General features: G+C 41.0%; 2 protein-coding genes across 2 annotated transcripts; one reads left to right on the top strand and one right to left on the bottom strand.

Annotated features, from left to right (window-relative positions):
• The first annotated feature begins 8,667 nt into the window (after window positions 1-8,667).
• LOC110192260 (C-C motif chemokine 3-like) lies at window positions 8,668-11,586 on the top strand. The gene is made up of 3 exons (XM_020963325.2): window positions 8,668-8,912; window positions 9,754-9,865; window positions 10,999-11,586. The coding sequence occupies exons 1-3, from the start codon at window positions 8,837-8,839 to the stop codon at window positions 11,105-11,107; spliced, it is 297 nt and encodes a 98-aa protein (XP_020818984.1). The 5' UTR covers window positions 8,668-8,836; the 3' UTR covers window positions 11,108-11,586.
• A 4,524-nt stretch (window positions 11,587-16,110) lies between these two features.
• Window positions 16,111-18,958, bottom strand: LOC110192261 (C-C motif chemokine 3-like 1). Its single transcript, XM_020963326.2, has 3 exons — window positions 18,649-18,958; window positions 17,624-17,738; window positions 16,111-16,682 (listed from the first exon to the last, which is right to left on the bottom strand). Exons 1-3 carry the CDS (start codon window positions 18,722-18,724, stop codon window positions 16,541-16,543), a joined length of 333 nt encoding a protein of 110 aa, XP_020818985.1. The 5' UTR covers window positions 18,725-18,958; the 3' UTR covers window positions 16,111-16,540.
• Between the last annotated feature and the right edge of the window lie 403 nt (window positions 18,959-19,361).

The raw sequence follows: 19,361 nt of genomic DNA, 5'->3' as shown, positions 1-19,361 counted from the left end.
GGCACAAATGAGAATTTTATGTTGCTTAGTAGAAAAAGGCACTAGGGGGTGCTCTTGATTTAGAATTGGTCCCTCCTATCTGGGGCTCAATTGGAGCAGAGCTCTGGACCAGCACTGGAGCAGGTTAACAGGTGCTAGTTCTGTGTTCTGAAGTAATTTACATAAAATACTATGGGGGGAGGACACAGAGGGGTCATTACAGGGTGTACCAAATTCTATCAGACATCAGGGTGCATTGGTTCTCTGAATAGTCTCTGTGGGGTGGCCGAGAATGAGAGAACCTCAAATTTAAAATCTAAACTGTGTTTTTTAAATTTTATTATTTGTTTGAACTAGGATAAGTAACAACACTTCTATGAGCTTCTTCCTATAAGAAGAGGAGATTAGACCAGATAACCTCTAAGGTCCCTTCCAGTTCTGAATCAATGAGTGTATGCACTTAAGACAGATGGGCTGGTAGCTCAGAAAAAGATAGTATGGAATAAGACTTTCTTTTTCCATCTACGTGGCCCTATACCATTCTATAAAGTGAGTGGGAGTTCATCAGGGCTGATTAGGGGAACCGTGGAAGAGGAAGAACTCATGAAGGGCAGCTCAGGGAAGATTAAATTGTATTGAGTCCAGGGGACTTTCTTCTCTCTCCATCAGAGATCTGTTTTCAGTGGAGAATCAGGAATCAGAATTATGAATCAGGTCACAGTGTTCATTCAGATACTGGTCCTTAACTTTCCTCTCTGTCTCCATTCACAGTGAAGACCAGGGTAGAAAACACTGTGAGAAGCTTGAGGACAGGTGGGTTCAGGATTTCTTGATTAAAAGTGAAGGCTCAGAGGATTCTTGGATCCCCTTAAAGTTCAACACGAGAGTCACCTTCTACAAGAAAGCTATTCCAAACCTCCCTTGCTAGTGCCTTCCCTTCAAACTATGAGTGCCACCATTCATTGTTCTATGTCTGGTTGCTCATTGTTCTTTTATTCATTCACTTATTTATTTAAGGCAATTGGGGTTAAGTGACTTGCCCAGGGTCACACAGCTAGTAAGTGTCAAGTGTTCGGTCTGAGGCCAGATTTGAACTCAGGGCCTCCTGACTTCAGGGCTGGTGCTGTATCCACTGTGCCACCTAGCTGCCCCAGTCACCATTCTTGGTGATATATGCAAAAGAATTTCTTTGTTTCTTAGAATTTTGCAGCTGCAAGTGTCACTTTTCCTCTGAGGAATGTAATTGGATAAATATGACTTGCTAGGAAAAAATATATGAGCACACACATTTATTTATATTGTACATTAAATTCACAATGATATTAATAGTTAAGACTTTTCTCCCACTGTTAGAACCTTTGAGTTTTGGAAGTTTTTTTGTCTCTTCTCCTATAGAATCTAAGTTAGCTTTCATATGCAGAACCCCTAGGGAGAGAAGTATTAACACCTCTGACAGAGACTTTTTAATATTATCTGGAAAGAATAGCCAAGGCCATCCCACTGGCACTGTCCAGAGGACACAGAAGCGGAACTCCCTCAGAAGAGGTTTGCCCATATGAATTAGCCTTATGTAGTTTTCAGTGCTTTAGAATTTCTTTTGCTTTCATCCTTGAAATGAGACAAGAAAATCTTCCCTAGTTTATCCAATTATAACTTTATGGATAATAGTCCTCATGGGCTCAAGTTTCCTCTTAGCTTTTGAGATTATAGAGACCTTTTATTAACCCCTTATTAGCTGCTCTTTAGGACAGGTGGGTGGTGCACTGGATAGAATGCCAGGCCTAGAGTCAAGAAGACTCATTTTCCTTAGTTCAAATGTAGCCTTAGACATTTACTAGATGTATGACCCTGTGCAAATCACTTGACTCTGTCTCAGTTTCCTCATCTGTAAAATGAATTGGAGAAAGAAATGGCAAACTACTACAGCATCTTTGCAAATAGAACCCCAAATGAGCTCACAGAGTCAGACACAACTGAAAATGACTGAAAAATGACAACGCCGATCTTGAGTAAACTGGGATATATTCCAATCCCATGTTTTCATTCCTCTTAACCTATTACTGGGCTCACAGATCCCAAGCCGTAGATATGGAAACAGAAGGAACTGATAACATTTTGTGCCCCACTAATCATCCTCCAATAAATACCAAAGAGGAAAGTTTATTTTGAACATATATCAGAGATATATGTTTTTCTGTACAAAAGGAAAAGCTTGGAACAAGGTCTCTCATCACCACTCCAATCTAGAGTTAGATTTGGAAGACCACAGTGCTTCCATCCTGCCTTTAGCCAAGCCTGGTATAGTAGAAAGGTAATAGGATCTGCAGTCTAGAGAAGCCAGGTTCAAATCCCAGCTCTGCCAATTACCTTTGTGATTTTGGGGAGGTTGCTTAACCATTGTCTGTGCCTCAGTTTCCTCCCACTAATCTCTAGCAGCTCTTTTAGGTTTAACTCCATAAGCCTGTGAGAAATTACTCTAAATTGAGAAAAATATTATTTTCTTATTATATTAATAACCTTTTTTTGTATATGTGATCCAAAGATCCTCTTTTTGGTGTAGAGTTCTTTCTCTTTTTACTTCCTGACAATGAGACATTCTCCTTAATCTTGGGGGATCTCACCCAACTGGGAGAACTTATTTCTGATTAAAAGGTAAAGAGAATCTAATCTAGGTGAATTCCAGCCCATTGTTCAACTCAGGTAGGACTGGGTGGAGAACAGATTCTTTTTGTATAGACTGCTGGAGGTGGAATGACCTGGAAAATGATGACATGATCAGAGTCACATCCCCCAACCCCTCATTATAATAAGCCTACCTCTCATTATAATATTCATTCTCTCATTAATTGTTAGCTAGTTAGAATTGATTTTTACCCTCAGGGACACCCCCTTTTCCAAAGGTATTTAAACATTCAGCAGTCTCTCTGAAGGGTATTGGGCTTCTGAAAGAACCACTGACCTCAATTTATTGATTATCTGCTATCCTAAGCAATAAATTGATTATTAATTACTGAGAGACTATGTCTCTCAGATTTTTCATTCATTTCAAGCTCTAATAAATTTCATTTGGAAATGTGCATTCTGAGTGGATGTTCTCCTTTTCTACAACAGATGCTGAGATAACAACCACTTATTGGTTAATGTCTTTGACACAAAATATAGTAGTCTCCTTGTTTTGAATTGTCTTGAACTCCCACAGACTGCGGAAAGGATCATAGTGAGGCTTGAGCAAGTCATTTCACCTTTCTTGTCCTCAGTTTCCTTGTTTGGAAAAAGTCGCTGGGTAGCTAGGTGGCACAGTGGATAGAACACTGGCCCTAAAGTCAGGAGAACGTGTGTTCAAATCTGGTCTCAAACCAGACACTTGACATTTACTAGCTATGTGACCCTGGGCAAGTCACTTCACCCCAATTGCCTCACCAAAAGAAAAAAACAAAAAACAAAAAAAACCAAGTTGCTGAGGCTAGATTGTACCTAAGATACAGTTACCATATTATATATATATATATATATATATATATATATATATATATATATATATGTGTATGTGTGTGTGTGTGTGTATAGATATGTATATGTATGTATGTATATATTTCTATGACACCTCATTGCACCCTGCAATTTCCTGAAACATAGGCTCACAGATTTAGAGCAAGAAGGAATTATAGAAGCCATCTACTTCAACCATGTTATTTTACAAAATGAAGAAACTGAGGCATAGAGAGTGATTTGCCCAAGGTCATGCAAGCAATTTCAGCTTTTGACCTAGCTAAATTCTCCATTTCCACATGCATATCTGAGATGTTGCAATTACAAATCAGCTGTGTGAGCCTGGGCCATTGCTTAATCTTTCTGAGCCTCAGTTTCTTTAGTTGTAAACTAAAGGAAATGGGCAAGACGGCATTTGCAATCCCTTCCAGTTCTATATCTATGATCCTATGATGATTATTTTCTTCCTAGTTTCCACCTATCAATCAATGTACATTTGCTAAGCAACTACTAAGTGCAAGGCCTTGTACAAGGCACTGAGGTTACAAAGACAAAAATAAAATTGCCTCTGCCCTCAAGTGTCTTACAATTCACTCAATTACTCAATATTTAGAAAGAGATGGCTGGGTGGATGGATGGATAGGTAAATGGATAGATAGTTGTATGAATGAACAGTTGGATAGATGGATAGCTACACTGATAGCTAGATGGAAGGATAGCTAGATAGCTTATATATATATATATATATATACATATATATATGTATATGTACATATATATATGTATATATATATATATATATGGTGTATATGTGTGTGAATGTGTATATCTCTATATCTATATATATATATACATATATGTATGTATATGTACATATATATATGTATATATATATATATATATATATATATATATATATATATGGTGTATATGTGTGTGAATGTGTATATCTCTATATCTCAACAGCAGAGCAGTGATTAATATGTGACTTGCCTTCAAAAGCTGGAACAAGTGACAAGGAATTAAAATCCTAGGTTTAGTGCTACAAGGAATTTTAGAGGCCATCTGGTCCTGTTCCTCTCATTGTTTTTGTTTTTGTTTTGTTTTGTTTTTGCTTTTTGGTGAGGCAATTGGGGTTAAGTAATTTGCCAAGGGTCACACAGCTAGTAAGTGTTAAGTGTCTGAGGCCGGATTTGAACTCAGGTCCTCCTGACTTCAGGGCTGGTGCTCTATCCACTGCACCACCTAGCTGCTCCAGTTCCTCTCATTTTTACAGATGAGGAAATGAAGGCCAAGAGAAGTCAAGAGGCTTGCTCAAGGTCACACTGGTAGTAAATGACAGAGGCAGCATACGGATTTCCTACTCTCAATTTTGATTAAAAAAAATGAGAAGCTAGTTGCTAAAGTAGAAATGACAATATTTTTCGAGATAGAAGGCCACTAAATCATAGTTTGCGTTAAAGAAGAGGAGAAATTCCAGGCAAATAACTCAAGTCTGATGTTCTCCTTAGATTTTATGAGAACGTATATCAAAATGTTAAAGGGAAGGATAGGTAGGCTCTAACAGCCTAATATTTTGTAGACGTCAGCCCAAGAGGGATGACGGTAAGCACTTAAGAAAGAAATACTAAAGACATGAGTGAAAATGATTCTTCTAGGAAGAAAAATGGGAGCTGTCTAGAGAGAGATGTGGCTCCAGAGGGAAATCGTGAACAAACAGACTTGTAAAGAGATATGTAGAGGAGATGGAAGAAAGGGAAGAAGGAAAGCAAATGAGGACAAATACAATGTGAAAAGAGTGTCAAGAATGAGAAATACCAGAATGAACTAAGGCTGACAAGAAATGCCAAGAACAACATAAAGTCTACAGGTTAAAGACTTTTTAAAGCTATACTGGGGCCAAGAGGAGCCCCAGTGTAGGGATAGGACTGATGACTGGGGATAGGGGGTGGGGATAGGTAGTATGGATGACAGTGAGAAGGATGAACCTTCAACTTTTATATGAGTTCAGTTTTCCTTTCCCAGGATAATGGTCTTGGAAATAGAAAGAATAGAACAAAAATGGTCAGCAGGGTCAGAAATCTAAGGCTGATGAAGGGACAGCGAGATAGCTGCATCAACGTATCCTTAGTGAGTCCCATAAGAATTATGTACTTAGTTATTGAAATAACAGGTAGATATGATGGCTGGGTTGCTCTTTATGATCTTTGAAAAGTCTTGTATAATGGGAGAATTGCCACAAGACAGAAGAAGGACAAATGTTCTTATTTTCAAAAAATAGGAAGAGAATAGTTTGAAGACTGTAGGCCAGGGAGTTTAACACCTCCATATCTGGCAAAAAAGGTTAGTGAGCTCTCAGAATGGTGGACAATAAACCAGTGGTCTCCTATTATGGATTCATTGAGAACAGATCATTTCAGAAAAATTTCATTTCCATTTTTCACAGAGCAATCAGACTGTTAAATTAGGGGAATACTGTAGAAATAGCATACAAAGATTTAAATAAATCAGATGATGAAATGACTCAACACTATCCTTGCAAAACATATAGAGATGTGTGTTAGATTATTAATAATAGTAATAAGTTTACAAAACATTTTCCATCTGTTTTCTCATTTGATCCTCACGACATCTCTGAGAGGTAGGAACTATAATTACCCCCATTTTACATATGAGGAAACTGAGGCTGACATCTCTCTATCTTTGCTGATAATACAAAGAGATGTTGGTTAGATTTTTATTATTGTTGTTGTTATTAAAAATAATTCTGCAAAGCATTTGTATATATTATCTCATTTCTCTTTATAATAACCCCAAGAAATAGGTGCTATTAGTCTCCATTTCAGTGATGACAAAGCTGAACCTGAGACACTTTCCCAGGGTCACACAACTAATAAATAAATGAGATTTAAAGCTAGTCGTTTGAACAACAAACCCACTGCTCTTTCCACCCATGACATGAGCCCTGCCATTATGGGGTTTGCACTCCGGGAAAGAGCTATAGAACTTTAAGGTTGGAAGAGATTTGAGAGTCAAGTCTAACCACCATGCTTGTCTTCAGAATCTTAATTAGTACAGCACACTGGCTTTGGAGTAAAAAAGACCAGAGTTCAAATCCTGCTTCGGGCATTTACCAGATATGCAAACCTGGGTAAATCGTTTACTCCCTCTCTTAGTTTCCTCATCTATTAAATAATGAGGTGAGACTAGGTGTTCCCTATGGTCCTTCTATGTCCAAATCTATGATGCTATGACTTGCATTAAGGAAAAAAAAATAAAGATAAAGGCTAAAGGACTATTATTTAGCTACTTGTCTTGAACCTGTAAAAAAGTTGCAAAACCTGGTCTGTAGGCCTCATGTACCTTCTTATAACTGCTTTGAGATGAAGCTCAGAAAATCCAGAGCTGAATGGGGAATTTAGAGATTATTTAGTGCTACTCCAATCTTTTCTTTTATAAAAGAAAAAAAAAAACTAAGGTCTAGAGAAGGGAAAGGATTTGCCACAGGTCATACTGTTCCTTGGAAGTAGGAAATCCTGGATTTGAACCCAGGTCCTCATGAACCTAAATAGACTACTCTTTCTATCACACAGTGCTACCCACAAAACAAAGATGACAATATACCTGGCTGAAAGCCTAATGATACCACCAAAAGATGCTACCACAGTCTTCCAACTAGAGGAAATTCCCAGGTTTTAGAAGGAATTCCTGGTGACCACTGATGTATTTCAAATTCTGCAACTCCTTCAATGTTCAAAACTACCCCCACAAAAATTGGTTCTCTTCCTTTTATTAAATAGTATGTGCAGCAATCACAACCATATCCTGTCATATCCTGTGGTAGGCATAAGTATAGAGATATTCCTCCATGGAAACTAACCTGAAATACAGTTGAGTGCTTTTCCGATGGAGCCCAGGGTAAGAAAAACAACAGAGGGAATCTTCAGCAGCCAGAGTCCCTAAACACTTGGAAATATGCCCTGACTCCAGTGGAAAGAGCATCTGAGCCTGTAGATATGTCTATGAATAAACAGTCAGCACTGATCACAGCTGACATGAATGATAATGATGAAATCATCTTGGAACAATCATAAGCAGTCTTTTTTTCCCCATTGAGCATGACTTGGAAATTGCTCTTGGAAGATTGGAAGGTACTACACATTAAATAAAAATGTATCCCTGTCTATGAAATCCCTGATCCATTAAACTATACCATGTCAAAACTATACTGAACCTTAAAGCACAGGTAGTCCAACCTTCTCCTTTTCCAGAAGAAGTCAAGTGAAAGGAATAACTTTACTGAGTTCAAACACTTAGTAACTGACAGAGCCACTTCTTGAATAAAGGTCTTCTGACTTGAAAGTCAGTGTTTATTTTGTTTTTGTTTTTTCATATCACAATGCCTCCTGGGCCAATGCACAGAACTGCAAGTGTATGGAATAAGAAAAGAATGAGGAAGTATTTTTCAATTTCAATGAAATGTAGATGTTTTGAAGGAGAGGAATGTTAGATCAACCTTGAAATGTGGGGCATCAGAGTGGAAGATTCATCTGGATCAACTTCACCTCCCAGAACATGCCCCTTTTCTTCTCAAATCCTTAAGCTACACCCTCATGCCAACTGAAGGAAGTCTATACTCCCAAAGCTGCCATCCAAGGTCCAATGTCACATGGCTCCAAGTCACATTTCTTTACTGTGCATCCTCTTAATTTTACCTTGAAGGGAACCAGTCCTGGGAAGAAAAGGGCACCCTCTTTCCATTGACTCATTACCCTCCATCATCCTGGAAATCTAGCAAAATACAGACTGAACATTACCAGGGTCCGGAGTTCAGTAGAGGTGAAAAGCCTGATTCTTTTATCTCTGTCCTTAAAATCTGACTGCTCCTTCACCAAAAGGGGAAAGAGAAGAGGAGAAAGCCTCTTGACTGTCATCAGTGATTTCTTCTCCAACTTAGTTTACATAATTCCTTTCTTTTCTGGGTAAGATTTCTTTTATCCTTTTCTAAAAATTTCAGAGAAAGCCAGACCCAATAAATTCACTTCCTGCGGTCAGCCCTGGCATGGCTTTTCCCCTCAGTGCCTTTCTGCCTCAGTAGCAATATGGAAATCATGTAGTCACAGGCCACAACTTCCCTCTCGAACTTCCTGGCAAACTTCAGAGCCCAGCTGTGTGCTCAGCGGATTTAGGAGTCTCCTTACCATTCTTTCCCTATGACATCTTCAAGGGAGGGGGGACCTCTTTCCCCCTCATCCTTTTTTTCTCCCAATAAAAGGGAGGAGAAGAGAGCCAGATACTCAGTGAGGCCAAGAGACACTTGGAAGCTGTGGAGCCTCCTCCGCAAGCCTACCTCCTCTCCAACAGCACCATGAAGGTCTCCAGAGCTGTTCTGACCCTGGCCCTCATTGCTGCAGCCCTTTGCTGTCAAGTCTATGCTTCACCTGGTAAGTGTTCTCAGTCCTTCATTTCCACCTACCCAAGAATGCATGGGATTGATTGTCTCATTTCTGAGTCACTATCAAATGCGAGAAGTGGAAAGGATCTTAGACTCATACAGCCCTCATTTTACAGAAGGGGAAATTGAATCCCAAGAGAAGAAGTGACTTATCTAAAGTCACACATGGCTAGTTGGTGGTAGAGCTAGGGATAGAACGCAGGACTCTTGGTGGCCTTTCTGTCACTCCATATTTTCAATGTCTTTCTCAAGAGTAGATTCCTCCATATGGCTACTATCTCAGCAACACTTATAGTAATTGGTGACCCACTTGTGGAGAAATTCCTCATAAAGACATTTCTGGAGCTGAACAGAATGGTTCCTTTGCCAAATTTTGCTTGGAGGCCCAGAGCTTTAACTTAACAATGGGTCTGAAAAAGAGCTGGCTTTCTCTGCTCCTCCAATGGGTAATGTCCACAGAGGACAAGGAGTTCACAGTGACATTTCCTCACCTGGCATCTGTTTGCTTGTAGATGCAAAAGGACAGAAAACAGGTTTTCTAAGCCCTAGGGTTTAATTAATCTTAAATGCTTTTAATGATTAATTCATCCTAATTACATGTGGGAAAATTAAGGAAAAGAGTTTAAGTGGCTGAGCACTGTGCTCACCTAGAATATTCCCAGTCTTAGCCTGGGGCACACAGTAGTTCTAGGACAGGAAAGGATGCTTGCAATTGCAGATGAAGGTATTTATTCTCCATACCTTCCCTTCTTTTCCCTTCTCTTTCTTGAAATACTCACATTAAAAAAAATAGAAACATCCTAAACTGGTATTTCTTGGGCTCCTTTCAGATGGTCCTGCCACTCCGACCTGCTGCTATGACTTCACCAGTAAGAGGATCCCTTCAAAGCTGGTGGTGAGCTATGCAGTGACCAGCAGCAGATGTGCCAAGCAAGGTGTGATGTAAGTTAACCAGACATTATCATCTGTACTACACTGGCCATGCACTATGGGCATCAGGGACTGGGGAAATAGAAGTCAGATTTCACAGGTGAACTTGCAGAAGTGGTAACATATGGCAAGTTCAGGCCTTTTCGTAGTCAGACAAAAGAGCTAGCTTCCATGTTATGGCTATTGACATTAGTGATGAATAGAAAAGCAGCAAGAACAGATTGCATCAATTCTATTAATAATTCTATTAATATCTATTAATATTCAAATTTGAGGGAGAACCCAAGAACCACAGAACACAAGATTAGGATGGACTCTTAGAAGCCAAACTTACTTTTTTTAGTCTAGCTTACATTTTTTCTACTAAGGAAAATGACGACCCAGAGAGAAGGGATTGGTGGCACAGCTAAATAGTGTCAAAGCCGGTAGTAGAACACAGGGCTCCTGACTCCCAGTCCACCGGTCTTTTACAAAAATCATTCACACTTGTTCCTATCTGAAAGTCAATATCTGCTTTGTCATAGAGTGGCTTTGGGTAAGCCATTTATATTCTCTTGGACTCAGTGCCTTCCTCTGTAAAATGGGGGACCAGATGATCTCTAAGATTTCTTCTAGACTCTACCCTACCATATAAAATGCAAAGGAGGGATGTGATTGATTCAAATGTAGGAAAACAGAAAAGACCAGATGTGCTCTTGGGCCTGGTATTATGGTAAATAGGGCAGAGTTAGAGTACACCACTCATATCCCAACTCATAGTCAACCTAGAACTGAAACCTGATGATGGGGAAGCAGGCAGAGGTACCTCATGGAGAACCTCACAAAGTTCAGTGGAGGATAGGCCCTCTCTACTTGGGTTTTTAGTTACCACCTATAATTCCTTCTCAACCTGCTGGTTATCTTAATTGGTATTGGAGCAGGACATCCCAAGGATCAGAACTGCTGCTCCTAGCCCGGGGGGGGGCAGCAGATGGCTTTTAAGAGTAGTTCCCATTGGGTTCCCTTTTCTAATCCCCAGTTTCTAGAATCCTAGTTTCTAGAATTCTAGGATCAGAGCAGAGAGGGAGAGTAGGATTAGTGTAGGATGACTCATCCCTCTGAGATGAATACACAAAGCCGCTCACCAAAGTCTCTTTCTTCCACAGCTTTGTCACAAAACAAGGCTACAACATCTGTGCTAACCCAAAGGAGCAGTGGGTTCAACATGTTATGAAGCAATTAGATAACAAGAAAGCCAAGACCCAGAGTTCGTGAAGGCTACTGCTACTTCCTCTTGCTGCTGCCTGCTTAGAGACCCAAGCAGGATGAAAGCATAATTTATTTCCCTTCCACCTCCCACAGCTGCTCTGTGTAACATTTTATTATAATTTAAGTGTTTTGTCTTATTTAAATTATTGTTGTTTAACTTTATGTGTCACAAGAATTTGGGCCTTAATCATCATCATCATCATCATCATCATCATTATTTGTAACCTATTCTTGGGCCGGCACTTCACCTCTGTGACTTCACTTTCTCATGTATAAAATGGATGAGGTTCCATTCCTCTCCTCCCTCTTCTTAAAGATGTGAGAATTGTATTAGAAATCCATGTGAAAGGTGTTTGAGCCTTTTGTAGGGATGTCACACCTTTAACCCAAGGTACTGATAATGGATGTTATTATGGAAAACAATACTATACTACGGCTATTGAATTTCCATAGACAAATATATTTTTGTTTATAAAATCTTCTAACTGTGTTTTCTTGTGCATATATGGGGAAGCTACAGCAACTAAAGTGAGATGGTGCTAAAGTGAGGGTTGGAGGGGATGGTAAACTCTAGAGGAGGCAAGAAGCTCATGGTTGTTATCCTTCCTGGTTTAGCTGGAAAAGCCTTCATTTTAGTGCAAACCAACCAAGGTCTCCTTTGTAAGAAGCTATTCCCTACATAAAACCCAAAGCTGCCTCCCCATACCTTCTACTCATTTATGTTCTTGACTCCCCTACCCCCAGGTCTAACAGCCCAAACCTAATTTCTTTCAAATCCCAACCCTTCATGTTTAAGAAGACAACTCTTATAGCCCTTTACCCTCTGCCCAAGTCATCCCTTATTTCAGATGAATATCTCCACTTTCTCTAACTGGTGCTCCCATCTTCTACTGTTCCCATCATGCCCTACAATAGCTCCAGCTAGTCAATGTCCTTTCTTTAGGGTGGAAACTTGTTAACAATTCCCAACCTGCTCCTCAGTGGATAGGAGTGTTCCGAAAGCTTGCAAAATGGTACCTGGGAATTTTAGCATCACAGCCCAAACCAAGGAGAAAGTGAATGAGTAAAGAAGACTGATTCTTCTGGGCAACCCCAGGGAAAAGGTGAGGAACAATTTTGAGAGAGGGCCAAGAGGAAAGTCTTTTGCTGGTCTTATAGACATACAAGGCATCATTTTGTCACCTGCTCAGCTGCTGTCCCCTCCAGACCTGTGGACTTTCAGAGCCTCTGCCCTGGGGATGTTAATTCACTTAGCTTTAGAACTACCACCTTGGGGCTAAGCTGACCTGCTTGTTAAGGGAGGAACTGCACACCCATAAAGCCCCCTGTATCTAAGCAGCCATAGACCAGACTCATCCTTGCATCCCATCTAACCATCCATCCAGGCCATTTTCCTTCTTTTTAAAACAATTAGTTATTTAGTATTTTGTTTTCCCCCAATTACATGTAAAAACACTTTTTTTACACTTCTTTTTAAAATTTGGAGTTCCAGATTCACTTCCTCCCTCTCCGCCCTCCTTGTTGAGAAGCCCAGGCCATTTTTCTTGACATATTTCCTGTAGTCACATACCCAAAGCCTAATTTATCATCAGAAAAAATATCAGTGGGGTGGGAAGAGAGGAAGCAGAGCAATTGGGGGTGGGAAGATTTGGGCAGTGTGTGTGTGTGTGTGTGTGTGTGTGTGTGTGTGTGTGTGTGTGTGATATTGTCAACAGGGAGACAAGAAAGAGTCAAACTCTCTTGGGATAAGATGGGGCCCCAGGGAGCTAGTACTCAAAATATAGTTGACAAGATTTCTTTTTCTTTTGAAAAAAGAATCACATTCCAATTGATGTCTCATCCCTGTATTTCTCAGCAAGACCTATGAAGCCACATTTACCATATTATATTAGGATTTCTTATTCACTTTCTTCATTTACTTATTCCAACATCACCAGCTCCTGTTCCTATCTGCCTCTGGGATTCCAAATATCTCTGAGTCATGGTGCCATTAGGCCATGATTTCTCTTGCTTGCAGGCTTGCATTCCAACACCCCCTTATCCTTGAAACAGCAGATAGATTGATGCCCTGGACAACTGAGGTCCCTACTGAGATCTGGAGGGCTACAGGGAGACCATAATTGCCTAGACTCACTCTCCAATTGTAAGTGTATCTCCATCTTCTCTTATGCATATCACAGTGATTCTGAACCTCCAACTACCAAAGTACTAACATCATTCCTCAACTCTTATCTATTCCCTCATTCTCATCCACTTCAAGCCTACCCCCGATGTCCCACTCCAGGTCTCCCTGTCCCTCTCACTGTAGCCTATAGAACTCCTACTCTGTAATGAACATACTTCTTTCCATTGTAGATACTTTTTCTCATGTTCCTTTCGCTTTCTGGCACTCACTTAGACATCATTCTGCTCCCTCTCCCCCGAATGACAGAATCTCAAACTTTCCACTGCTGGTTGCGCCTTTGCTCAGACCACCTTGACTCACTGTGGGTTCTGGTGAGAATCAGTATATACTTTACTTGCCCATTAACACTTCCAGACTATCCCCTAAGCACCTGTTATCGTTATCATATTTGAGTCATTTCAGTCATGTTTGACTCTCTCTGCCCTCATTTGGGGTTTTCTTGGCAAAGATACTGGAGTAGTTTGCTATTTTGTCCTCCAGCTCATTTTATAGATGAGGAAACTGAGGCAAACAGGGTTAAGAGATTTGACCAGGGTCACACAGCTAGTAAGTGTCTGAGACCAGATTCAGTTCGGGAAGATGAGTCTTCCTGACTCTAGGCCCAGGGCTCTATCTACGTCACCACCTAATTGCCCTTAACACTAACACTTACCAACCTCTTCTCCACTGAGATTCACTCCATCTAAATTTCTTACCTAATTCAGACCAAGGTGTTATTATCAAGTGACCCCTTCTTCTATGCCAGACATTCCCCTTCCTTTCTCGAAGAGTTTGATGTCTAGTTCATATTTACCTCTAGCCCACCTCTTGCATCACAAGAGTCCTGACTCTCTCTCTGGGGCCCCCACCTTCTGCCAAAAGGGTTTCCTCCTTTCTTGCCTCATGGTTGGCACCCACATCCCACGCCATGATATATTTTCCCCTTCCTACTTTGTCTCCACCCTGCAGGTATGACCTAGTACCATTGAAAAATGAGAGTTCCACACAGGGATGTGCATGAACCAGCTCACAAGAGAGCCAGTGGCTAAATGTTAACTGAGCATTTACCCCTTCACAAATGCTACAAATAAAGACTTGATTTATTATTTTTTTGACTGTCTAGACTTAAGAGAATAATGGAGAAATTATTAGCAAGGAAGATTAAATTTTAAAGTGGGTCATGCCTTTGTAGAGAGCAGCACACAACCTTGGTGTTGGCCTGTCCAAGGTGGGGACTGCTGACTCTCTCACCTCTTCTACAGGGGGTCATCTAGCCTTTGGGAGAGCATCAAACGAGACCTTACTGTCTTCTAAATTCATCTGACCATACCTCCACCACCTCTTTTCCTTAATGAATAAATGAGTGAATGAAACAATCTTTTTTAAAAGCACACTGTGTGCCAAGCACCATGCTAGGCCCTGGCAATAAAAATACAAAAACTGAGGTAGTGCTTGCCTTCCAGGAGCTCACATTGCAATAGAGGAGACAATATTTCAAGAGTCAGGGCTGGAAGATGTCTTTTGGGAAATCACAAGGATAATGAGTGAGGCCATGGGGAGGTTGTTTGTTATGCCTTCTCCAGAAGCCATGGTAAAATTGATTTGATTGAAGCTCCTAAGTCAAGAGGGAAAGGGGATGAAGGGTGTATTAGATATGTGGCTGCAGGGTACATGGCAAGAAGATGGCTCGGATGGATGATTAAATGGGATGTGAGGACAAGTCTGGTGTGGGACTGCTTAGCTACTGGGGCTTTGTGAGGTGAATTCACTCCTTTATCCATAAGGACAGCTTAGCTGGAAGGGTGGAAGTTTCAGTGCTGAGTGGATTCAGTCCTCCAAGGCCTGGACTTTGGAGGGAATCTTATTTGAAAGAGCGTCTTCTTGGTAAATGGCAAAATAATGTCTTGGTGTGAGTGCCGATCCTGAAAGGAACTTTGTGCATGACCTTCTTCCACTCTTGTTCCTCACCTCTTCCCAAGTGTTTCTTCCTTCTTTACTAAGCCTTCTTCTCTCCAACCTTTCCTGAGTGTCCAGATTCCAAGTTACAGTCTGGTAAGCTTTTAGAACATACCTGTCCAATGGGGAGCAGGCTGGGGGAGGGGATCATAGTGAATTTCTGCATTAATGAAACAATACTGATAAGCTGGAGCAAAACCTCAAGACCCAGTGAGCATCTGAGAAGATGGGAGACCCTCCTTTTGGAACCATGTGAAGGGGACATATATCTAGAGAAAGGGATGGTATACAGGGAGTCTAGGGGCATGAGAAATGTCTTCTTATATATGAAGGGTTGTCATTGTATGGGTGTGGGGAGACAGAAAAAGGCCAAATGAATGCCAGGTATAGGGAAGCAGTTTTTGAATTTAATATAGGAAATGGCTTCATAGGAAGGAGCACTGCATGGACCTTGAAAAGGTTGATCAGGAAGTAACAAATGTCACTTAGTGGAGCAGTTTAAATGGGAGTTTTATTGTAGAGGGAATTCTGGCTTCTTGTACAATTTTCCCTAAATTTTCTCTGAGGCCCCCTCAGACTGAGATTCTGTAACCTTAGGATTCTAAATCAGGACTGACAATGGAGAAAGCCATGTGGCCAACCAGGTCATTTTGAAGTAGAAAGGGTAGGAGTCAGGATTGTGAAGGATGAGGGAGGCAGAAATGAGCATCGGTAGCAGGATATTGGAACTTTCTCATTCCATCCCTAGCCCTGAAATGAAGATTTTTCTGGCTAAGCCAGAAAGGAGACTCTTGCATCTTCTTCAGCCTGCTGTAACCTCCAATCCTCACTTTAGCTCCCTCCCACCCTGGTAACTATAGCCTCCCCATATATACACAAGAAAACACAGTTGTCAGGTTTTATAAACAAAAATATATTTTCTATAGAAATTCAATAGACATACTGTAGTATTATTTCCCATAAGGACATTCATTATCAATACCCTGGGTTCAGAGTGTGACTTCTGTTCAGAAGCTTCAAACACCTTTCACATAGATTTTCATACCAATTTTCACAGCATCTTTTTGAGGTAGGGAAGAGAGGAAGCGATCATTGCCTAATTTACACGCACAAAGTCTAAGGCACAGTAGTGAATTAACTGACCCAAAAGTACATTACAAAGAAATTACAACAAAGACAAAGTCTTGAGGCACAAAAAGCTAAACACTAACAATTTAAATAGGACAAAATATATTTAAATTATAATGAAATGTCTCAAAGGGCAGCTGTGGGAGGTGGGCAGGAAATAGATTATTCTTCAACCCTGCTTTGGAATCAGGTCAAGCAGTGCTGGGTGTAAGGGTCAGGAGCCTTCCTGGACTCTGGGTCTTGGCTTTCTGGCTGTCTAGTTGTTTCATAATACGTTGGACCCACTCCTCCTTGGGGTTAGCACAGATGTCGAGGCCTCGTTTTGTGATAAAGCTGTAGAGGAAAGAACCCTTGGTGAGTGGTTTTATGGATTCAGCCCAGGAGGATGAAGCATCCTACCCTAATCCTGCTCTCTCTTCAATGACCCTCCTAGTACTGGGATTAGAAAAGAAAACCCAATGGGAACTGCTCTCAAGAACATCCCCCCAGGCCCAAAAGAAACTGTCCTATATCCTGGGATGTCCTAATCAGATATGAGTCTGAGCAGACTAAGAAAGAATGGTGGTGACTGGAGATTCACTTTGTACCCCACTTTCTTCGATTTGAAGTTAATTGCATCCCTCATTGGGCTCCTTATATGAGAATGTAAGAGGAGGGAGGGATATTTGATGTATCTCTCTTCCCTTCTCCCTAGCCCCATTCTACAGAGGCAGGCACTGAGGCCCAGAGAATGTAAATGGCTTGTCCAGAGCTACTCAGGGACAAAGTCAGATGTAGACACTCAGAATATCAGATCAGAACAAATGTGGCTCATGTTTCTGAAAGAACACTAGAGGAAAGTCAGTGGCATGGGTTCTAAAACCAGCTCTTCTGATAATTTGCTGCATAACCTGGGGGGGGGAGCACTTCAGCTGTATGGCCTTTCATTTCCTCCTTTGTCAAAAGAGCTAGCTGGACTAGATTCTGTTCAGTCACTGTGATGGTCCCTCCTGCCCTAGTATTTTATGGTTCTAGGATTGTACCCTGCATGTGAATTAATTAACACAAGTGGAATTGATATATAAATTGTTCATGCTGCTTGTTCTTTTCATCAGTAGCAGTGATAACCCCAGTGAGGGAACTGGTTTTTATGTTTGACCACAAAAAGGTTGGAAGGTCTGAACTCGTCATATTTCTCCTCCCACCTGTCAAATCTGACTTCTGCCTTCCCTGGTCCCTAGTGAATGACCGTTGTAGAACAGTAGGTGAAGGGGAAAAAAATCTAATTAACTTACACAACTCCTTTCTTGCCACACTGGCTACTGGTTGTCTTATAGGTTACCACAAATTTTAAAGGGATATTTCTGCTGGTGAAGTGGAAACAGCAAATGGTTGGGATGCCAGGACCAACTGAAAGAAAACCAAAAAGAATGGTTTAGCAGTATTTAGCATTTGTTCTTCTAAGTGTGAGTATTTCAAGAAAGGAAAGGGAAAAGAAGGGAAGGTACAAAGTCAAAACATCTTCAGTCTCCATTCCAAGTGGTGTTGTCTGCTCTCGGAACTACGGTACATTCCCAGGACAAGACCGAGGATATTCTGGGTGGGCACAGATGCGCATGATCTCTGACCCACCATAAATTACTGAAGCCCCTTATTTTTCTCATGAATAAAATTGGGAAGCCTTGTTAACATTGCTTTCCAATGCCAATCTGCTATGCTCCTAAGATGTAATTAGGAAGTACGAATCATTAAATGGATCTAAGGGACTTCGGTACCCTAGCTTTAGTACAAAGAGGTGCCAGATTTGGAAATGTCTCTATGACCTTCTTACTCCTCCCCAAGCCACTATTCATGGGATTTGTGCTAATGCATAGAGGACAGAATTTTAGCTAATGCAATGTCAAATTCATCATCAAGTTAAATTTCTAGGCCCCTAAGCAAAATATGGAGAAGGGTTTGGGTTCCTATCCAGCTTTAGAAACATCTTTACCATACATCAAGAGAATTCTTCTCAAGTGTGTCACTGATCATTATACGGACTGTTGAGGGGGCAACTAAATGGAGGAGTTTTAATTGAGACATTGAAAAGCATAGGGAAACAGGAAGGTCACTGGACTGTAAGGATACCTGGGTTCTAGCCCCAGGTCTACCACTAACTAACTGTATGTAACGTTGGAAATGCTATTACTTCTTTCTGGATCTCAATTTCCCCTTCTTTAAAATAAGAGATCCCTTCCACCTCTGACATTTGAAGGTAACACAAAAATGAAAGAACATTCCCTATGAATCCCCAGGTGGGAGGGAAAGAAATAACACTTACAGGGTGAGGCACGGACTCGACAGCAGAGGGCAGCAGCAATGACAAGTAAGGAGAGAACAGCGCCTGAGACTTTCATGGTGCTAGCCGAGAGAAGAAAGGCTTGAGAAGTGGGTTCAGAAGCTTCCAAGTTTTCCTCTGCTAAATTGTGACTCCCATCTCCCTTTTATTGGGAGAATGAGGGGAGAAGAGGATACACATCAGTCAGAGACGTCATGGAAAATGAATGACAAGGAGACTCCTAAGTTGGCCGAGCACACAGCTGGGCTCTGAGGAGTTTTCCAGGAACTAAGAGAGAGAAGCAGTGGCCTGTGGCTCTGCATAACTTCTGTATTACTACTGAAATGATAAGACCATGGGGGAAGTGGTCTATTCTTAAAGGCCCAGCTTCCTCTGAAATTAGAGACCTTTCCTAGGAAAAGAAGGAAGCAGGGAAACTAAGTTGAGAAAGGAGTGAATGATTCTATTAAAAGCTTTTCCCCTTTTCCCATGTTTGGAGAAGGAATAGCCAGATTTTAAGGATAGAAATGAAGGAAGCAGATTTTCTCCCAGCCAGGCTCTGGACCCTGGTAGTGCAGTTCATAGTTTTGTTGGATCTCCAAGTTAATAAAAGAAGAGTGAGTCAATGGAAAGAGAATGCCCTTTTCTTCCTTAGACTGGCCCTCTCTAGGGGAGAATTGAAAGAATGCACAATAGGGAAATGTGATTTGGTGCCA

This window comes from Phascolarctos cinereus, unplaced genomic scaffold, assembly GCF_003287225.1.
Source record: "Phascolarctos cinereus isolate Bilbo 61053 unplaced genomic scaffold, phaCin_HiC Scaffold_5;HRSCAF=322, whole genome shotgun sequence".
Lineage (NCBI taxonomy): Eukaryota > Metazoa > Chordata > Mammalia > Diprotodontia > Phascolarctidae > Phascolarctos > Phascolarctos cinereus.
The sequence above is the reverse complement of the archived record's forward strand: the minus strand, read 5'-3'. Positions and strand labels throughout refer to the sequence as shown.